Source organism: Rhinopithecus bieti, unplaced genomic scaffold (genome assembly GCF_001698545.2).
Source record: "Rhinopithecus bieti isolate Rb0 unplaced genomic scaffold, ASM169854v2 scaffold_10015, whole genome shotgun sequence".
NCBI classification, from domain to species: domain Eukaryota; kingdom Metazoa; phylum Chordata; class Mammalia; order Primates; family Cercopithecidae; genus Rhinopithecus; species Rhinopithecus bieti.
In genome coordinates, this window is record NW_016806417.1 from 579,216 (window position 1) to 599,277 (window position 20,062).

The window sequence follows — 20,062 nt, forward strand, 5'->3', positions numbered from 1 at the left end:
TAATGAATCTTCTCTATGTTCATCACTCACTGAGAATTCCCCAAGGAGAGAATATGGTTGGGTCTATTTGCTGTCATGCAACATGGAGCTATTGGAGAGAAATCTCCCCTGTCCCCTCAGAAGTAGTTGGCCCCTGAATTGGTCCGGGTAACAGGATTACCTTCTCCTGCTAATCAATGCCTAAGAGCCTTACTTTCCTTAAAGGTTAATGTGTGGTATCCTCTTGCAGCTCATCTAGTGCAATATTGAGAGACAGATAGAAGTTTAGTCATGAGAGGTGATGCTGGAAAGGAAGGCAGGGGCCGGGTAGTAATACATGACATTTAAAAATTTTACTTTTTGTTTTACTCAAAATTATATATGCTCATAGTTTGAGGAGGTGAGTAATTGAACACATTTTGCTATACAACAAAAAAGTGCTGTGTTCTAGGTGTTCTTTCATATCTTCTAGAGAAATATATATATATTTTATGATACATAATATTTTAGAAGTTTGTGTTTTATCCTTTCAGTTATAAGAAATTGTTAAAAGATGTTAAGCTGGAGAGTAACAAAATTAGATTTGAATTTTAGGATTGTAATTCTGGGAAAAGGGTGGAGGACAGATTGGAGATGAGACTTGAGGCCTGGAGACCAGTTGGGGAAGATGCCTGATTTGGGGTAGTGCTGCTGAAGATGAAAGAACAGGGGGCATGTTTGAAATGAGAATTGACAGAACATAGATTTAGAGCAGAGAAAGAAGAGTAGTTGTCTTGCAAGTTCTTTCAGCTTAGATGTCTCAGCGAATTTGGTGTTATTTGCCTCGTTAGGGACTATGGAGATTACAGCAGGCTTCGATAAAGCAGAATGATGAACTTGGGTGTAGATATGTTAAACTGGTAGCCTCTGGAATGTTCAAGTAGCTATTGGTGATGGCAATATGGAGCCATGGAAAGACCTTTGGCCTGGAGCGGTGGGTCTGAGAATCTTGGTTCTTAGTTAAATTCTTGCAAGGAGATGACCCAGGGAAGAGGGCATTGCCTGAATCTTAGCAGAAAAGCAATTCCAGAAGAATACTTTAAAAAATCATTGTTTGTTTCCTCCAGATTACATATTTAGGGTATTAATTTGTCCTTTTACTCTCCCATTCAATTGGAATTGACAGATCATTCAGCATATTTTTATTGGGTTTCCATTATGTACTAGGTGCTAGGAGCTTCAGAAGGGATCTGAAAATATCAGAAGAAAATCCTTACCATCAGGAAACTTAGAATATATTGAGGGAAACAAGATAGTTCTCATACATGTGAAAAGGTTAAAAATCAACAACAAAAGAGAGGGCAATAGTTAATTGCTGACTAAGTGATAGGGATGCTACATGCTAGGATTCAGAGAAAGGAGACATTTGTGTTTGAAGGACTGTTTTTGAGTCATTCTTTTCTTAATAAAGATCAAGTTAAATCTCTCTGAAATACATTCTTAATGTATACTAAAAGTGAAAAAATGTGAATATCAAAAGGGGTAAGTAGATTCTCACATTTACAGTGAAATTTTCTTTACTTGACTACTCATACAGTTTACTAGTACATCATCACTTGATTATTCTAGTTAATTACAAGCTAGTTAATTACAACTCAATATTTAGCAGCGGAGTGCTTAATATTTTGACTGAGCTCTACAGCATACCTCTGTCAGTTGGGAAGCAGCCCTCAGCAGATAGGTTTGCACATTACCATCTCTAGTTTTCAATCTTTAATTTTCTTTGGCTCATGGAAGACTACTTTCCTTGGTTTCCATTTCCCCACATGGAAGGAAAGTGTTTATAGGACCTTTGCTATTAGTTTTAATGGCAAAAACTGCAATTACTTTTGCACCAACTTAACAAATATAAGCCACATTAAAATAGACTGTGACAGCTTTGAGAATGACCATCATAGGTTTCTCACTAGCAATAAAAATGAATTCTACAACAAATGCAACACTTTATTTCTGGAGGAAATGTACTGAATTCATGTAAAGTGTTGGTATTCTTCAGGCTTTTACTGTACTCTTTATACAGAGTCCTCTTGACAGCTATTATTAAACAAAATAAATGAGTCTTAATGACCGTAAGAGAAAGCTAGATGTTCCTAGCTTGTGAGATTATGAAAAAACTTAGAGAATAATTCCATCCAGAAGATATAAAAATTGATAATTTTAGGTAATGAGTTTTATTTATATAGTTGAAGGATACACATCCATATGCAGAAAATTCAGTCATTCATTCACTTACCAAATATTTCTCAGGTACTTACTGTGTTCCTGGTGCTGTGCTAAGCACCAGGGAATTAGTGGGAAACAAGATAAAGGCTCCCTCCCTCGGGGGATGTTCAGTAGAGGAATACATTAAACAATATTTCCATAAATTACTACCTACTGTGACAAGTGCTGCAAGAAGTCCAGCACAGGAAGCTGTGAAAACATAGAAGAGAGGACCCAAACCTGGTCCAGGATTCAGAGAAGGTTTCTCTGAAGAAAAGACTGATGCTGAGACGTGAAGATTATGTAAGTAGTAGTTAAGTAGAGTTAGGGAAACGTATTCTAGGCATTTAAGGCCTGGGATGTTGATACCTGCAAAAATCTAAAGACAAGAAGGAGCATGGCCCCTCTGAGAAAATGAAAGAAGGCCAAGAGGCTGCAGCACAGACTGGAAGGAGGGGAAGGCTCCAGACACAGCTGGAGAGGAGCCAGGTCCGACTTCATCCACCAGGGGGCCTCAGCAAGGGGAAGCCGTTATCAGTAGGCATGGACGTGAGAACTTTTTAGGAGGTAGACCCAACAGGACTTGAATATGGGGGATAAGGAAGAAAGTGGAATCAAGATCAACTCGCAGGTTTTTAGCTTGAATCCCCAGGTTCTATTTTCTTAGATTAGGATCCCTGAGGGGGGAACACGTTTGCAGGTCTTGTCGTGGGTGGGAACAGAATGAGAGTTTAGTATGGGATGGGTTCAGTGTGGGATATACTGACTATGAGGAGAGATATGGGGAAGGCAAGAGCAGTTGGATAAGTCTGGAGATTAAACAGAAGGTCTGGAGATATAATCTACAGCCCAGCAAAGTAAGCAGAAAAATTCTGTGTATATCTGAATGATGCCAAATATATCTATAAATTTTATAAGTAGAGAATACAGTTTAGTGTGACCCCTAAATAGTCTGAAGGAAGGTTTCAGAAGACCAAAAATTTATGTATATTTTCTCATTGGCATTTACTTTTTCAAAATATTGGCATTTACTTAGGCCAGCTAGTAATCATAACTTTACTTGAAACTTATATTGACTAGTTAGTATCATGCCCATCACAACATAGGTTTGGAACAGAGACAGAAACCAGTATGGTCATTCCCAGTATTCCAAGGGCAGAAAGAGGCCATGACCCTGGGAGCCAAATGGGATGAGCCCTCATCACGGACCTTCTGGGAGGTAGAGGGCACATGCCATGGGGTTGAGACCTGAAGCCTGGAGCCTAGCCCGCTGCAGAAGGGCCAAGTGAAGCTGGGCTGTGTGGAGGCTCTCTGGGTCTGGCAAGAGGCCTTTCTGCAGTTTAGGTTCCATTAAGGGGACTTGGCCTCCCTGTGCCTGCTCCAGAGGTGCCTCTATGGATATGGCTGGGCCTTGTCTCCTGGAACAGTCCACAGTTCTGGCCACAATGCTCCCTCACTGCATCACCTCTGCCCATTCATGCCCTTTTTCTTCTCTTTAAGGCCTTCTATCTATTTTTCTACCCAAATCCAAGGACCCATTGTGGGGACCCAGTATTCAATGTTCTGCCAAAATACAGCTTTCCTTTCCCTTAAGGCCACCAGAAGAGCGATAATTTAGACAATCAGTATGAGAGTGCATGGAGCATTTTGTCTGAAAGTCACAATTGGATATCCAAAGACCATTAAACTGTTGTTTATCCAGATTCCAAACAAAGAAAATGCTTAAATAACCAAGACTTTTCCTATACTCTAGAGATACATCTAGTAAACATGGTAGTGAAAGATTAATCTTTGAAAGCTCCTTCCAGATGTTTTAGGAGTAGTTCAAATTCAGACTAATATCCCGACTTATTTTCGTCTGTCTCTCTGACTTTTGTCTAAGGATGACCCACAAAAGTTTATTGCATTTAGTATACCATTCCATGTGGGTGTCACTGGAAACCCTGTCTGCTAACTGTGAGGAATTATAAACACTTTCATAAATAAGGTCTTGCCTAGCTCATTAGTGAAATAGAAGGATTAATTATCATAAATCAAGCCTCATAAATGTTGTTTCAGAACTGCCATTCTGACTACAAAATCACTGACTGAAATTAGTCATTGGTAAAAAAATGAAAGAATCATTCAAAGCACCAATTTCTGGGGGATTTGGCATAGTTTCAGCGAAGGTAACTACTATAGCTCAGGAAAATTTGCTTCCAATGCTCATCTGATTTCAGTTGACAGAAGAGCTCAAAATGGTCCCAAGAAATGCATCTGCTAGTTGGCATTTTTTTCCCCTGTATTTTGGACAATGGGCTCATTTTGCCATATTTAAATTGTTGAGATTTACAGAGCGTGTGTTCAGGGAGGCTTACACAGATGATGCTACTACAAGATAGGATTTTAGAGGAAATAGGAAGGACTCATGCTCCCAAGGAGCCATGGCACTGACTCAAATTCACCTGGAATTGTAAATGACCAGCAGCTGCTTTCTGCCAGGAGTCGGTTTTGATAAGAGTTGGGAGGAAGGGCACAGAGTGGGGAGAGGGAAGGAACACTGCAGGAGTGGGTAGGGAAGGCTTAGAAAAATTAGACTGACATTGAAGTGAAACTCAGCAGAAGATTACAGTTTTTGTTCTGGCTAAATCTACAAGGGGAAAAACAAAGTGGAGGATTGAAACAGCTCTGTGGATAATTCAATTAGAAAAAACCCTACTCCTCCCCTAATTACAGGGATAGATCTGTGAAGAGTGAGATTTTGTCTTAATCCTTTGGATTTATCTCTACTTTGGCAGTGCCGTCACAGATATTAAGAGATATTTTTGCTTTTAGCTTTTCTCATTGATGTTTATTTAAGTAGAAGACGGGCTCCCAGGAAGAAGGTCGCAAAAATCGCTTCCATTCCCACCCACACAATTTTGCAGTACTTATAACACAGCAAGTGGTTGTAAATACGTGAATAGAGGACTAAATCAGTTATGCAAAAAACGTACTACTTGGGCTTCCACAAGCATGACATTTGCTTTCTATTTTCTTTCTCTAAAAACCTTTCCCTGTTTTTTCATTGGTGCCACTGATTAGCTCATTGCCTGCTTTAAGCAATAGACTTTTAGCTAGAAGGAGAGGAAATTGTGTTTGGTTTACTAAAAAAAATCTTGCCTTCCAAAGGAAGAATTCAGCTTTCTATGGGGAGGGGTCCCATTTGGGGCTTCTCAAATAGTAGTCCAAGTGCTGGAATTTTTAACCCAGGCTCATAAGAGAAGCAGGCATGAGCAGGAGATTTGATTTCTGTGTCTGGCCAGCTGTCTGTAGGCAGCCGAGGGGATGTGGAGGGAGAACAGTGAAGAGAGGGGCTGGCTTTGGGAGGACAGGAGCCCTGGGGCAACCTGGATCTGCCATGTGAGTTGGTGTAGCCCCAGGTGGGGCTTCCTGTGGGGTTATTTAGTTTGGAGTTACCTTCTCCTAGGGTTCTCTACTTTCCACTGCCTGGCCAGCACTAGGTAGAAATGCACTTGCTCCTAGGAAAGAGTAAAAAATTGACTGTCTTATTAACATCTCTGCTTCAGATTTGCATTCTCCCATTCTTTGGAGTCACCATCCCCAGCCGCAAATCACACTGTCAAAGCCTTCCTTCATGTGAATTTGATCTCATCACTTTTGGCTAAACATACTGGAGTTCTCTATCTTTGGGAGCTGGCTATCTCTGAATATGATCTTCCTTTTCTGAGAGAATTCAATGACAGTATGAGTCTGTAGAACAATTTTCTCTACTAGAAAACCTAGCTAATAAATTCCCTAGAATTTTGTTTTATTAGTTGTTTTCTTTCCTAATGATTGGGCTGTTCAAGGTAAAAATGAGGTTTTTTTTTTTTTTTTCATTTTATAATCTTTTTTTTTTTCTTTTGGTCTTGCTTTGGACCTTTGGCCAAGCAGGAAAATACAATAATTGTGCACATGGAATTTCATTTCGTAGCTCATCAGTTAAATATTCGAGCTAGTAAGACAGGAGATTCTCTTACTCTGTTATCTCCTTTCTCACCCCTAAATATTCTTGTGGAAGGTGCCAAGAGACCACCAGTTTATATATATATATTTTTCTCATTAGCATTTACTTGTTCAAAATGTGGGAAAGGCCAGAAAGCAATGGATAGCTTTGCAAAGTTAGTTTTTAATACGTGCATTATGGAAATGAAATCACTGGTAGGAATGAGAAGAAATGTACAAAGACTTTCCATTCTCAGTAGCATGTAGATTAATTCATACAAATGATGTAAGAGACCCATTAGAAGTTTCTAGGGATATCCAATTCTTTTCAATTTGTACCCTGCATGCCAATGAAAAACAAAACCAGAGGATCAGATGATCGTTCAGATCCTCACTCATTTCATGGTTATTTGTGACATTTTATCTCAGTCCACTTTCCCATGAGTGAAACATATGTGATCTGTAGTCGTGAGAACCTGTAGTTAACTATATGAGCCTTGCTGTGCATTTTGTGTTTATCTGAGCCTGTCTTTTAATGTCCTGTCTCTTGAGGGAACTGAGGGCTGAGAACCAAGCTTTCCGAAGCTGTCTGTGTGTCGGCGGTCGTAGTGGTCTCTGGAGAAAAGAATGGAGACAGGATAGGACTTGGAGAAGAGTGAGTCATTGTTACCCAGAAACCCTGGAGAACGCTGAAGGCAGAGCTAGAATTCGTATTGTGTGTATGCAGTTGTTGCGTATTCAACTTCCCATACCAGGAAATCTTGTGCCCAACTGGGAGGTATCTTTCTGTCAACTTAGAAACAGAGCACAAGTTATGGTTTTTCAAAGCCAGCTTGTTAGAATATTAAGCCTATTTATAAACCTCATTATTGCAGCACCCATATGGCTCTTGCTCAAAGATACTCACTTTAAAAAAGTGAAAGACTGCCAGGCGCTTCATAATTTAGCATCAATGTTTAATTGACTCTCACTTATCCAGGCTATTAGAAACGATTTCCAAATCATCTGTTTGACTTTGGAGTACTTGATGCTTACATTTGACTGCAGGTGTGCCCAGTACTCTGGGAACTCCTAGCCATCAAAAAGCAAATAAAGACCCTTAAAAGCATCCTTGCTCCCACCTCACTGTTGTTTCTTGCTGTTTGCCTGCTTGTCTTTACTCTGCCCCTGACTGTGGACAGAATCACCACTTAAGCTTGCTTAGTTTCATTCTTTATCTCCCTGACTGAGGGCAGGAGATGGAAAATGAAGTTCAGAGTCTAGAAGCTTCCACTTTATGACACTGCAGTGGAGAGCTTTGGGGAACCTATTTAAATATTGGAGGCCAGTGCTCTTTGCCCTTTAATGATGCTCCTGTTTCAAAATCTGCCTGTCAGGATGTGACCAGCTGGCTGTAAATGCACCGAAGCCGTTGAGGGGGGTTTTGGGGCTCATTTCCCCTGTTGTGCATAAGTGCATGCACACATACACATGCATCATTTAATACTTCTTGCGTAATCCACAGTTCTATGGAAACATTCCGGACTTAAATAGACATTGATTTTCAGTGAAGACCAGTGGTCCTTTAATTTACTTACGAGCTCAATGAGTATGGGCTAATCAATAATTCTAGTCATAGCACATGAGATCTCCGCATTGAGTTACAACTTCCTGAGACTGCTTAAGGATGTTGTGTAAGCAAGCCATTGGGCTCAGTTTTTAGGGAGTTATTGATAAAAAGGGCTTTTTTTGAAAGATAATTTTAGATATTTCTAAGGATTATTGTGATATCCAGTTCATAAGTACCCAGTTTTACTTTCTTTTTTTCCTGCCTTTTGGGCAATGGCTCAGCTTTGACATTTGAGAAGAGTGTGTGACTCTGCTAGGTTAAGTGGGACATTGCTGGGGTGGGTGGCAGGGTATACAGGCAGGCACAGGGCCCTTTAGGCATGGGAAAAGCTGGGCAGTGTTTCAGCTCATCCCCCTCTTAGCAGAACTGAGATTAGCACCTGCTTTCTTTGTGGTTCAAGTGTTCCAAGATAAGGAGAATTGGGAGTATCTAATTTTTCCATTCTAGAAAAGCAATCTTCAACCTTTTTTGTGACTTTTATAATCAATGAAAGACTTTTGATCAAGTAAGTTTTGAAAACCTACTGAATTATAATGTCATTATTGTTTATGCAGTACTACTGTTTTTAGTACAGTAGCTGAATCTTGAGCATTTCCAGGATGCCCAGCACTATACTAAATGCCCTGCATTCATCATTACATTTAACTCTCACATCACCCTGTAAAGCAGGCACTGCTGTTACCCAAATTTCACAGATGAGGAAACCGGTGGTTGGAGAAGTGATATAAGTTGCCAAAGATCATGCAGCCTGTCAGATACAATAAGTTGGAGAAGGGATTTAAGCTCAGGCAAGTGATCTTAACCAATATGCTGTAATGCCTCTCCTTAGAAAAACAGAAACAACAAACAGATGAAGCCGTGTGTGTGTGTGTGTGTGTGTGTGTGTGTGCGTGTGTGTGCTCGCGCGCGCGCGCGGGTGTGTGTGTGTGTGAGAGAGAGAGAGAGAGAGAACAGTAGAGCTCATTCCAGGGAACAGACGTTGCAAAGCGCCACTCTAGACCTTCTTTGAAGTGGTGTCCTCAGCCTGGTCTTGTAAATATGCCCTTGCCTTCTCTCTCAGCATAAAGCTGGCCTCTCCATCTCCCACCCTACCAACTTTGCCAGGTCCCAGAACACAACAGTTCTTTGTCATTCTCTACTTTCGACATCAGCTTGGTCTAGCTACATGAAATCTTGAGGTTTGTAGTGTGTTGTTTCAAGTTTCAAAACATTATAAATTTAAATTGAATTTTAGAAACAAATTTTAAAAGCAGGCCAGGAATGGTGACTCACACCTATAATCCCAACACTTTGAGAGGCCGAGGGAGGCAGATCACTTGAGGTCACGAGTTCGAGACCAGTCTGGCCAACATGGTGAAACCCCATCTCCACTAAAAATACAAAAATTAGCTGGGCGTGGTGGTGTGCTCCTGTCGTCCCAGCTATTCATAGGCTGAGGCAGGAGATTTGCTTGAACCCAGGAGGAGAAGGTTGCAGTGAGCCAAGACTGCACCACTGCACTCCAGCCTGGGCAACAGAGTGAGATTCCCTCTCAAAAACAAAACAAAACAAAACAAAACAAAACAAAACAAAACAAAACAAAACAAAACAAATTTCCTTTGTCTTTCAGATTTGAGTCAGGGATTCTGTTGAAGTTCTTAAAAATAGAAGGCCAAGAATAAACTGGGGTTTTTTTTTTCCCAGCTCATTTCCTGCATTTGGGTGGCCAGAACGCAGTATGTTTTATTGTTATTAATTTTATTTTGGTTTTGTCTAGTGTCTAAGTTTCTTGGTAGTATCTTTTGCCTTCTTTGTATAAATTCCTTAATTTTCTTCGAAGGCTTCAGAATTTGCCTTCTTTCTCAGCCACTTTAAGGTTCTGTATCCTTAGGTAAGTTACTTAATCTCTCTGAGACTCACTTCTGTCAGGTGGAAAGTGGGTAGAACCTCTCAGGGTTTGTAGGAGTTGTAAGTGAGTTAACTTGTGTAAGAGGAATGGAACAGAGGAGGTGCTCAACAAATGTGAGCTCCCCAGCCTTCTCATTGCTTTCCCCCTGTATGTAGGAAACCACAGCTATGGTGGATGTCCTCACTGCTCATTATAAATCATTGCTTAGTAGAAGGAAAAGAAGAAAAGAAAGCATTTTTGATTAATTTTTGGGTAAATGCATTCATGAATTCAATAACAACATATTGAGCAGTTGCCATTTGCTGAGCACTATGTGTTAGACAAGGAAGAAACACTAGCAGATGTCAGGTAAGCCATCATTCTTCCCACAAGCATAAAAGATCATGACGATGAGCAGTCATAAGTGCAATGTGGTGGGTAAGCTCCGGCCACTATGGGACACACAGAAGGAGTGTTACCCAGTTTGGGAGGCCCTAGAAGGTCTTTGGAAATGATGTTTCAGTTGAGAACTGAAGGATGAGTAGGGGTCAGTCAGGCCTTACCAATCTTGCGCATTCAGAATAATCTGAGAGTTGGATCTTGAGTAATTTTTATGAGTTGCATTTTCTCTTGTGCTTTAAGAGCTAACCTCCAAACCCCATTGTAAGATGACACCATTTGGGTTGATTTTAGGGCTATGTCTAGAGGGGAGAAGATTGAAGGGGGAAACTTTACAATATCTGAAGCTAGGACTATATCTGTGAATGTGGCGAGTGTCAGGAAGGTGAGTTGGACTGAAAATCAGACTTCTGGTCTGTCTTTCTTTGTGTCTACCAGATGCACAACCCATCTTTTGATGTGTATGGATGACAGTTGCAAATAGTTCATTTATTTAGCCAACCATGTGCCAGTTAATGTGCATGCCCTTGGGATAGATATAGGGATGCATATGACAGACCTCTGACCTCAAGAAGCTCAGAACGAGGGACCAAGGGGCCAAAAAGTCTTAGAATGCCTCTTACATGGCAGGCACACTACATGACAAATTTAATACATTATCTCATTTGAGATCATCTCATCCATTTCATAGATGAGGAAATGAAAGCTTGATTTAGCACAGAGCTTGCCTGAGGTCTCACAGCTAGTGAGGGTGAAGTTGGGTTTTTGAGCCAGGTCTGTCACACTCCAGAGCCCTGTTGCCTTTCCACAAAATCACAGACATGAGACAATGCAGTGCCATGGAGAATGGTGTCAGAGAGGTTTCAGCATGCTGTGGGAGCACAGAAGAGGGTGTGTAATGTGGCTTCTCACAAGAGGTGACCCTCCCCCTGGGTATCATCTTTTTCTAAAATATAAATTTTATTACTCTTCCCACTTAACTCTGTCCTTAGCACTTGCCAGCCTTGTTTCCTGCTACCTCACTCTATAGTCCCTGCTTGCTGGGCTGGTTTGAGACCATGAGGCATGCCCTCTGTTTCTGCTTGCCATATACTTCCATATTTCTTCCTGCTGACATTTCACCCATCAATCAAGACTACCTCTTTCACAAAGCTTCCCTGAGCGATCCCTTGTGTTTGCACTTTAGGTGCATGTCTTAACTTCCTGTTTAGAATTTGCATTCTTTCAGAGAGGGGATCCTACAGAGTTATGAGGATTAGAAAAGTATATTAAGTGCTTATTGCTAGTAGGTGCTGAAAATGAAGCTTTTCTTATTTTTGTTTATCTTTGATTCTTTCAGAACTCCAAGCAGTGCCTTTATATATTTCCTTGGCAAGTGCTGGGAGAATTCTGTGGAAATCAATAGCAAGGGCTGTCTTCTTCTGACCTCCGAAGATACTGTCTGCTGATAGGATTAGTTCGGCTTCTGAGTAGAGGCTAGGGGCATTCTTCTTTTCCAACTGCCCCCTTGCCTTTGGACCCTGTATACGCTCAATGGGTTATTTTTTTCGTCTTGCCAGCTGTGCCTTATATCAGTTTATTAGACTGCTATGCTAATGAGTCCAAGGGCACAGGTCACACCCACAGATCACTGTGCTCCCTGCCTGAGGGTGAAACTTCTGCCCTTGGCTGCTGCCTGGAAAGTGTGAGCTGTCATTGGTGACAGGGTCCAGGTGCGAGAGAGTGATCAGTGCACATGCATCACAGCTTTTGTGGAGAGTATGAGGTAAACCACACAAAGAACTTGCCCTTGGGGAGCTCACATTCTGGTGAATTATCTCATTTATTTCTGATAACAAGGTCTCAGAAGAGGGGCTCTGATTCTTCCCACTTTATATACAAAGAAACTGAGGTTCATGGGGATTTAATAACTAGTCCAGCATTGTAAAGCTAAGTGCTAGAGCCAAGATTGGAACATGGGTAGATTGCTTGAAAGGCCAAGCCTTAATGCACTTTTAGTTAATCTTCCTCCCTATTATATGTGATATAATTGAAACATGGAAATATCTCTATATAGTCCTGTATTTGTATATATCTTTATATGTAACTATATAGGTGTATCCATATTTTAATATTTTTTCTATTATAATACTCACTCTTTAAAGAAAATTTAGAAAATTCATAAAACTAAAAAGGAGTGATTTATTATCCTACTACCCTGGAGTCATGGTTGTCATTTTTGTGTGTCTCCTTTAAGATAAATAGATATCAGTACATATCCAGTCAAGACCACACTGTAGGTTCTGTGTTACATGCTGCTTTACACGCCTGACACTGCCCTGTGTGATTTCATTTTAACAGAGATGTAACAGGTCCTAGTGATTCTCAATTTGAAACCTCTTTAGTTTACAAAAAAATATGGTGCACAGCTCTCCATTAGCAAATCAAGGGTTTGCTTCCTGGGTACAGTGACTGTAATGGAAGTGCAGGTGCGGAACTAAAGTCTACTGGGAAACATTGTACTTCCTGGATATACTACAAGGAGATGCATTTTCTCTCCTTAGCACTTCCTCTCCTCTAATCCTCTCCAGTGCTGAGCCTATTGAAACTCTTTCAAGGGTCTTCAGAGTCTACAAAAATTGACCCACACATGAAGAACGTTGGGATATTGGGACAACATACATTTTATGGCCATTTTCCCCTTGTCTGCCACTCTGACCTAGGTCAGAGCAGATGTTACTAGCTTCATGTGATAGATTAAGAAGCCTGATGCACAAGATTTGCCTAAGGCTAAATGACTGTAAATAGCAGAGGTGGGCTGGAACTGGGTCTCTTCTGCTTCCTGGGGGCGGTTCCTAATGTTGGTTCCTAATGCTCTTCTCAACATTTGCTTCTAGACTTTCTCATTGTCCCTTTCCTCACTTCTTTTTTTGAAGACCTTATGTCTCATCTCATCGTTTAGCTGCATGCTTGCACATTTACATTAAAAAAGGCACATCTTTAAAGGGACCTCAGTGCTAGATGTTGGGGATAATAGTAACAATAGTGACAACATAAATAACTGATAATTATTCACCATTTAACCCATTTAATATGTGCTAGACAAAAGAGATGTTTTGTAAGTGTGTGTTCATTTACTCTGCAAGAACCTCATGAACCTGGTAAAGGAAGGATTGAGGTTTGAACCTAGATTTTGTGGTCTTTAAAGCCTGACCTCAACTAAAATGCCATGGAACCTTCAAAAGGAAAAGGGAGGAACATGGGAGCAGAGCCACTGAGCTCTTGGGATGCTATTTTTTACTGTAAAGGCTTAGGTTCTGTACTTCTGACTACAATGTAACACAGCATTCCCAAACTTTTAACTAGGCTTTGAAACCCATAAGCTTCACAGAGAAACCCCCCTAAGAAGTGTTGACCTCCATGCCCATCCCCACTGAAGTAATCCCTTTCTTACCCACTGCCTGCCACAACCCTTTTCTGATATGTGTTTATGCCTCTTTTCCTACAGGAGGAAATATAAGAAAACGTCCCAGAGGTAAGAACATCTTTCTGAGCTGCAACTGGTTGATGCATTTGTGGCCCAGCTCTTCACAAGTCTGGGTCATGGTGGACTGGAATTGTAATAAACAGGCTCTTGGTTCTTTCTCCGCATGTTGCCTGCTTTATCTCCAATCGTGACTGCTGCTGTAATTAGAAATTGATTGCAGGCATCTAGTGAGGCACAGTAGGTGGATGCCTTCACATGAGAGTGGATCCTGTGGGCTCAAAAGCTTGTTACTGCCATGCTGTCTAGAGATTTTCCTAAAACCTTGACCAGAGAGTGATTGGGCTGGCAGGGACTGAGGGTTTATGGATGGGGAGCACAAAGCGGTCTTTATATGCATGTTTAGTTTCTGAATTCTCCTTTGTCTCAGACTCTCCTTGCTGATTTGCCTGATTTGCTGACAAAATGCTGTTGAGCTCAAAGCACAGGTACAGATTCCTTTAAGGGCAGTGGCAGTCTTTCGATTTGACTGTGGAAAGGGTAATTTTAACTAGAATGACATCTGTCATCATCCCACATGTGCACAGCCTGCCTCTGGGCTGTGCTTTGCAGACTCTTTGGCATAAGGTGCCATGAAGGATCAGTTGGTCACTGGCCCTGACCTATGTTGCTATTAAACATTGGACTTAAATCTTCCGTATTTATAGTTCAAAAATGACTTACCAGGTTTTTGAGTATATGGCCTCCTAGGTCCAATGGGAAGCCCATTTTTCAGTGCATATGTGATTTTCATTCCCCATTACAGTACCCGTTGACAGATGTAGTTTGCTGACTTGGTGGAACAGCATGTATATTTGTGCATGCACATAAGTTGTGACTATGGAGAGGGTGAGTGGATTCTCTAATAATAGAATAATGAAATGAGCTTAGGAAATGTCATGTACTTCCTGGTGGAATTTATTCATTGGTTCATCTTTTAAAAATTATATATATCTAAAGTGTATGATATGTTTCCTTGTATATATATACATACACATAGTGAAGTCATTACAGTTAAGCAAATTAACATATTCATCACCTCACGTTGTTCATTCATTGGTTCATTTTGTATACACTGCTTTCTGTTTTTTACAATGATTTCTCACAAATTTGATTGAACAATAATGGCACAGATGGTCTTCCATGACCTCTTTTATTTCTCCAGTGTCATCTCTTGCTACTTCCAACCTCTATCTTTATTCTCTAAACCTTAGCTATGACTCTCCATCAAAGTTGGGATTCTAAAGGTCCAGCTGATCATGGTTGCTTTCTTAGGAAGAGTTTTCATAAACTTTTAGTAAGCATATTATCTTAGGCTTATCTAGGGGTGTAGACCTCATGTATGTTAGTCTTTTCTTGAGTTAGGTGGTCCATAAGATTATAATGGTGCTAAAAAATTCCTATTGCTTAGTGACACAGTAGTTGCAGTAACATTGTAGTACAATGCATTAGCTTTTCTATGTTTAGATATATTTAGATACCCACGTTATTATCATTGTGTTACTGTTGCCCACAGTATTAAGGACAGTAGTATGCTGTACAGGTTTGTAGCCTAGGAGCAACAGGCTATACCACACAGCCTAGGCATGTAGTAGGCTATACCATTTAGGTTTGTGTAAATACACCTGATTTTCACACAATGCCAATATTGCCTAATGACACATTTATTATCATGTAACTCCATTGTTATGTTCTGGAATATTTATTCTTTTTATTGGGAAGAATTTGGAAATAAAGTTGCTTAGACCTTTTGCTCACCAAGCATTTGAAGCCCACAATTCAATCTAGAAGGCCTGTGTCTGCTTTCATTGTACTTAATTGGGTGTTAGGGAATTAAACAGATTACATGTGGATTAAAAAAATGATTAATGCAATTAAACTTTGCCAGTAGGTTTCAACAATGGCAGTTGTAGCTGACCACTTTAGTTTCGCCTTTTCTTTTCTTTTTTTTTCTTTTTTTTTGAGAGGGAGTCTTGCTCTGCCACCCAGGCTGGAGTGCAGTGGCCGGATCTCAGCTCACTGCAAGCTCCGCCTCCCGGGTTTACGCCATTCTCCTGCCTCAGCCTCCAGAGTAGCTGGGACTACAGGCGCCCGCCTCCTCGCCCGGCTAGTTTTTTGTATTTTAAGTAGAGACAGGGTTTCACCGTATTAGCCAGGATGGTCTCGATCTCCTGACCTCGTGATCCGCCCGTCTCGGCCTCCCAAAGTGCTGGGATTACAGGCTTGAGCCACCGCGCCCGGCCCCTAGTTTTGCCTTTTCTAATGAGCATCGTCTCACAGTAGAGATTCCTGTGTTGCATGGTCTCCTCCAGGGGTGTCCAATGGAGAGAACACGGTCATGAGTTCTAGTTTCTGCTTCCAGTTGGGCCAATAAAGCCCCTTCCTCATCCCTCTTTTATTCTTATCACTATAGACAGAAACTAAAAATCATGGCTTCAGCCTGCCAAAAGCCTAAAATAAAACAAAACAACAACAACAACAAAATAAGGTGGGCTGAGCAAACTTGGGTCCAAAGGAGTGGTACTATAATTTGATATGCAGCATAGAGTGCACCAGTCATTGAGAGGAAAATGAACTAAAACTAGAAAGCTTCCTGGAGATTGCGTACTTTTCTAAATATAGTGAGCTTGTACAGATGGCTAAACAATTCTGTCTTGTTCAGGTTCGTTGGACTCACGGTAGTAATTGCATGTGAACCACTGAGCAGGATGTAAATTAATCACTCAGATTAGAGGGCACAGTAGTCTTCAGTAGTAAAAAGTAATTTATCATTTTCACATGTACTTAATCTGGAGTATGAGGTGCTTCAAAGTTGCCTCAATTTTATTTTAAGGAGAGAGACTTAGACAGTGAGAGGAAGTTTTACAAGAGAGCTGCTCAAACCTGTCAAGGTTCAAATTACAATGTCAATTTTGTTTTGAAAGTGTGTTTTTTGCATATCTGATGTGAATGCTGTTGCATTTTTTATTTTGTCAGTGTAATGAAAAATAAGCCAATTGCATTGAACAAGCTTTATTGAAGTCATTTAAAGTGTGAATTAATAGAGGATCAGTTTGAGCTCTTCTAGTTTTAATGAGATACATATTTTTATATGAAGTAGATCCATGTGCTTCTGATCCATCACTGAATTACAAACCATCCTCAACTTAGTGGCTTAAAATAACTTTTATTCTGCTCATAATTTTGTAGGTCAGGAATTCAGGAAGGACTTGGCTGGCTGGTTTGAATCTGATCCACCTGGTGTCAACTGGGGCTGCTGGGGATGGAGACTCCACTTCCAAGATAGTGTCTTTGCTCACATGTTAGGAGTCTTGGTGCTCTTTGTTTCTTGCACTCTCCCTCTTTATTTTTTTTCTCTCTCTCCCTGTCTCCCCACATGGCTTTTGTCCTCCTGGGTGCTTCCATCTGGCTTGGACTTCTTACTACATGGTGGTCTCAGGGCAATTGCACTTATCTGGTTTCTTAGGTTAAGTGTTCTAACAGACAGGAAGTAAAAGCTGCTAGTCTCTTAATTATGGCCTGGGTCCAAAAGTGGGCACAGCATCACTTCTGCTGTGTCTTATTGGTCAAGCTATCACTGAACCTACCCATTCAAGGGAATGGAACATAGACTAAATCTCTTGTTAAAAGAAGTGTTAAGAAAATTTCCAGCCTTCTCTAATCCATATAGCAAACCGTCAGCCTTTTTCAGAATAATCTTGCTTGAGACCTTCTCTGGGGATCTGTAGATTTGGAGTAGGTGGATTCCTCATTTGATGAATGGTAGACAATTTTGAATATATCTCGACACCCCCCGTCAAGTAATGGTCTGTTTGAATGTTTGCTTGCGTACTTGATGGTTTTTTTGGACTGGGAATAGCTGTCATTCCTTTTTCATGGTAGGAATAAACACAGCAATGTGGACTTAACTGGTGAGTTTAATTCTAACTGCAGTTATTCGGCTGGAGTTAATAATTAGTCAAATAAAGTAGGTGGCTTAATATAGGAAAACTAATTGATATAAATGTTATATTAAAAACATTTCCAAATCAACTTCCCCATGATTTGGACATCAAGGGGAAGACAGCCCAGGATACAAAAATAATCTACATTTGTTTATAGTTTTCTTGCTAACTTTCATTTTATTTCACTTATGTATTTGTTTACCTATTAAAACCTTGTTAAAGCAAAAAGATCCCACAGCTTTCAAAGTAATTGTCATCCTACTACAACACAATTGAGGCAGTTACCTTTCTTTAAGTATTTCATAAAGTATGAGGCATATTTTGGTAGCCCAAGGGAATGTTTTGATAATAGTGATTCTACTGAATCTCACTCTTAGCATTAAGGAGAGTATACTAATCTCTTCCAAGACCAAATTTCAGTAGAAAGAGTGATTTCATAAGTCCTCTTTACCGGGTTTGCAAGGGAATCAATAGGTAGTAGGTAAGCCTCACAGAAAACTTTATTGCATTGGGTTTTAAATCCATATAATTAAGGGGAAACCATCCTTGTGCTTGTGAAGGAATCTCGTTCATGAGGGTCAATCATTACAAGAGATTTGCAGAGGTTGTGAAGTAGTAATTTGATGGCTAGAGAGGATTATGCAGTAAACCCGCTTACCCATAAATTTCTCATCCAGTTTCTTTTAATACAGCTTCACCTTCAAGTTATCAGGTCTGGCTTGCAGAAGTTTATACCTTTGAGAAATACCTAGAAATAATCAAATACTTATGGGCTGCCCTTGAAGGAAGGAATTGCTATCAGAGCCGATGTTGCAAGCTGAATCTATGATAGAAGTGCTTCCAACACACATACACTCTCTCTCTCTCTCTCTGACACACACACACACACACACACACACACACACACACACACACATCCCTATTTCAGTATGATAGCGGATTAAGAAATAGAGGCACAAATTAAAGACATATCCACAAACCTGGGGGAGTTCTACAGACACACGTTCAATTTTCATGTGTCTGGATTATGGCAATACTTTGGTCAGAATGTTTAGAAGTTGGAGTTGTGGCTTAAAAAAGCCATACCACGTAGTGAAAAACCTCATTAGCATGAACGTTTTTATCGCTTCTCGGCTTTTGGCTAAGATCATGTGTAGCATGAATGTTTTTATTTATTAATCATAGCACCGTTTAGATAGTTTAGGTAGAAGTTGTAGCTCTTACTGTGTCTGATTTATTCATTTTCTAAATCTAGACATATTTCTGTGAGTAACTTTAGCCAACGGTGTCTCTCATGTTTTTGATAATCATATTATATTGATAGTCACATGCACAGTACTTTACAAAAATCTTCCAATTTAACAAAAGTTTATTTAATACTTACTATAGTATATTGCCATATAGTTCAGTAAATACTGGAAATAACAACATATGTACAAATGCCTCTGTTAATAGGTACACAGGCTTGTAGGTGAGATACAGGTGAACTAAAGGATTATAATAAAATGCGGTGAGTGCTATAATAGATATAAGTATTGAAGGTCATTGGGAACAACCAGGTCTGTTGGGAAGACACTTACATTATCGTATACTCTTCTCTCACTAGATTACAAAGTGAGCCTCCAGTATTGCTTATTAATTTTGGTGCTTGAAAGTATGGGCATACTGAAGTCTAATAGGATAACCCGGAATCTTTTCTCCTTGTTTTCTTCGTGTTTTCAGTTATTTTAAAAATATATGTTTTACTGACTTTTAATTTAGGCTTTCTTTTTGTTTCAAAAAGGCAAATGGCTCAAAAATATTCTAGACACTAGGAGGAAGACGGCCCAGGATACAGATGTGTGCAGATAATTGATAACCTGGATATTGCACATATATAATAGCATGGCCTCGATCTGTGGCAAGGCAAAGCAAGGAGTTATTTTTTCCGTGAATGTCTAATATGTTATTTCACTTGGATTTTGACATGGCTCAGTAATCACACTTGATGAACCCAGTAATTGATTAAATCCAGCAAACAATTCCCTTAGTCAGGCCTGCCCATGTTCGGTCTTCATGAATCGGCATATCTAATAAGTCATCAACAACAGCCACCTTTGCTGGTAATAATAGATTGCCATGGGTGGAGGGTGGGAAGGCGAGTGGTTATCACCCTGTGGGAGGCTGCCTTCTGAGTAGCTGTATCCTAGGATGGGATGTGGTACATCTTCTGCTGAACTCTGCCCATGTTTCCTTCCCAGGATATATTAAGGCCCATTGGTTAATTCCGAAGTTCTTTCAGCATCTTTGAAATAGAATTGGTAGACTGTTGTCCCCTACGTTTGCAGTTAAGAGTGGCAGCTAAATAACTTGTTGGGAAAATTATCAGGGGCGACACAGGATAAATCAAATCATACATTTTTGCATACTTAACGCACAACCAATCCTGCATTCTCCTTCTTACTTGGCAGTATTGATTTTCAGAGCCTAAATGGTAACATCAGGGACAAGAGGCTCTTCCAAGAGATAAATCCTTTTACAAATATTTTCCTATATTTGTGATGACTAATACAGTC

At 40.2% G+C, this 20,062-nt stretch overlaps 1 protein-coding gene across 11 annotated transcripts in view; it reads left to right on the forward strand.

Moving 5' to 3' along the window:
* Positions 1 to 20,062, forward strand: part of PDE1C (phosphodiesterase 1C) — a 571,792-nt gene that overhangs the window by 242,487 nt on the left and 309,243 nt on the right. For 4 of the 11 annotated variants that reach the window (XM_017876418.1, XM_017876417.1, XM_017876416.1 and 1 more), the window contains one exon: positions 13,549 to 13,575. The exons of 6 other annotated variants lie outside the window; for them this stretch is intronic. In XM_017876418.1, the coding sequence (XP_017731907.1) occupies positions 13,549 to 13,575 (27 nt within the window). Of the gene's footprint in view, positions 1 to 13,548; positions 13,576 to 13,954; positions 14,013 to 20,062 lie in introns of those variants that run through there. One more of the 11 variants, XM_017876422.1, reaches the window with a different exon arrangement.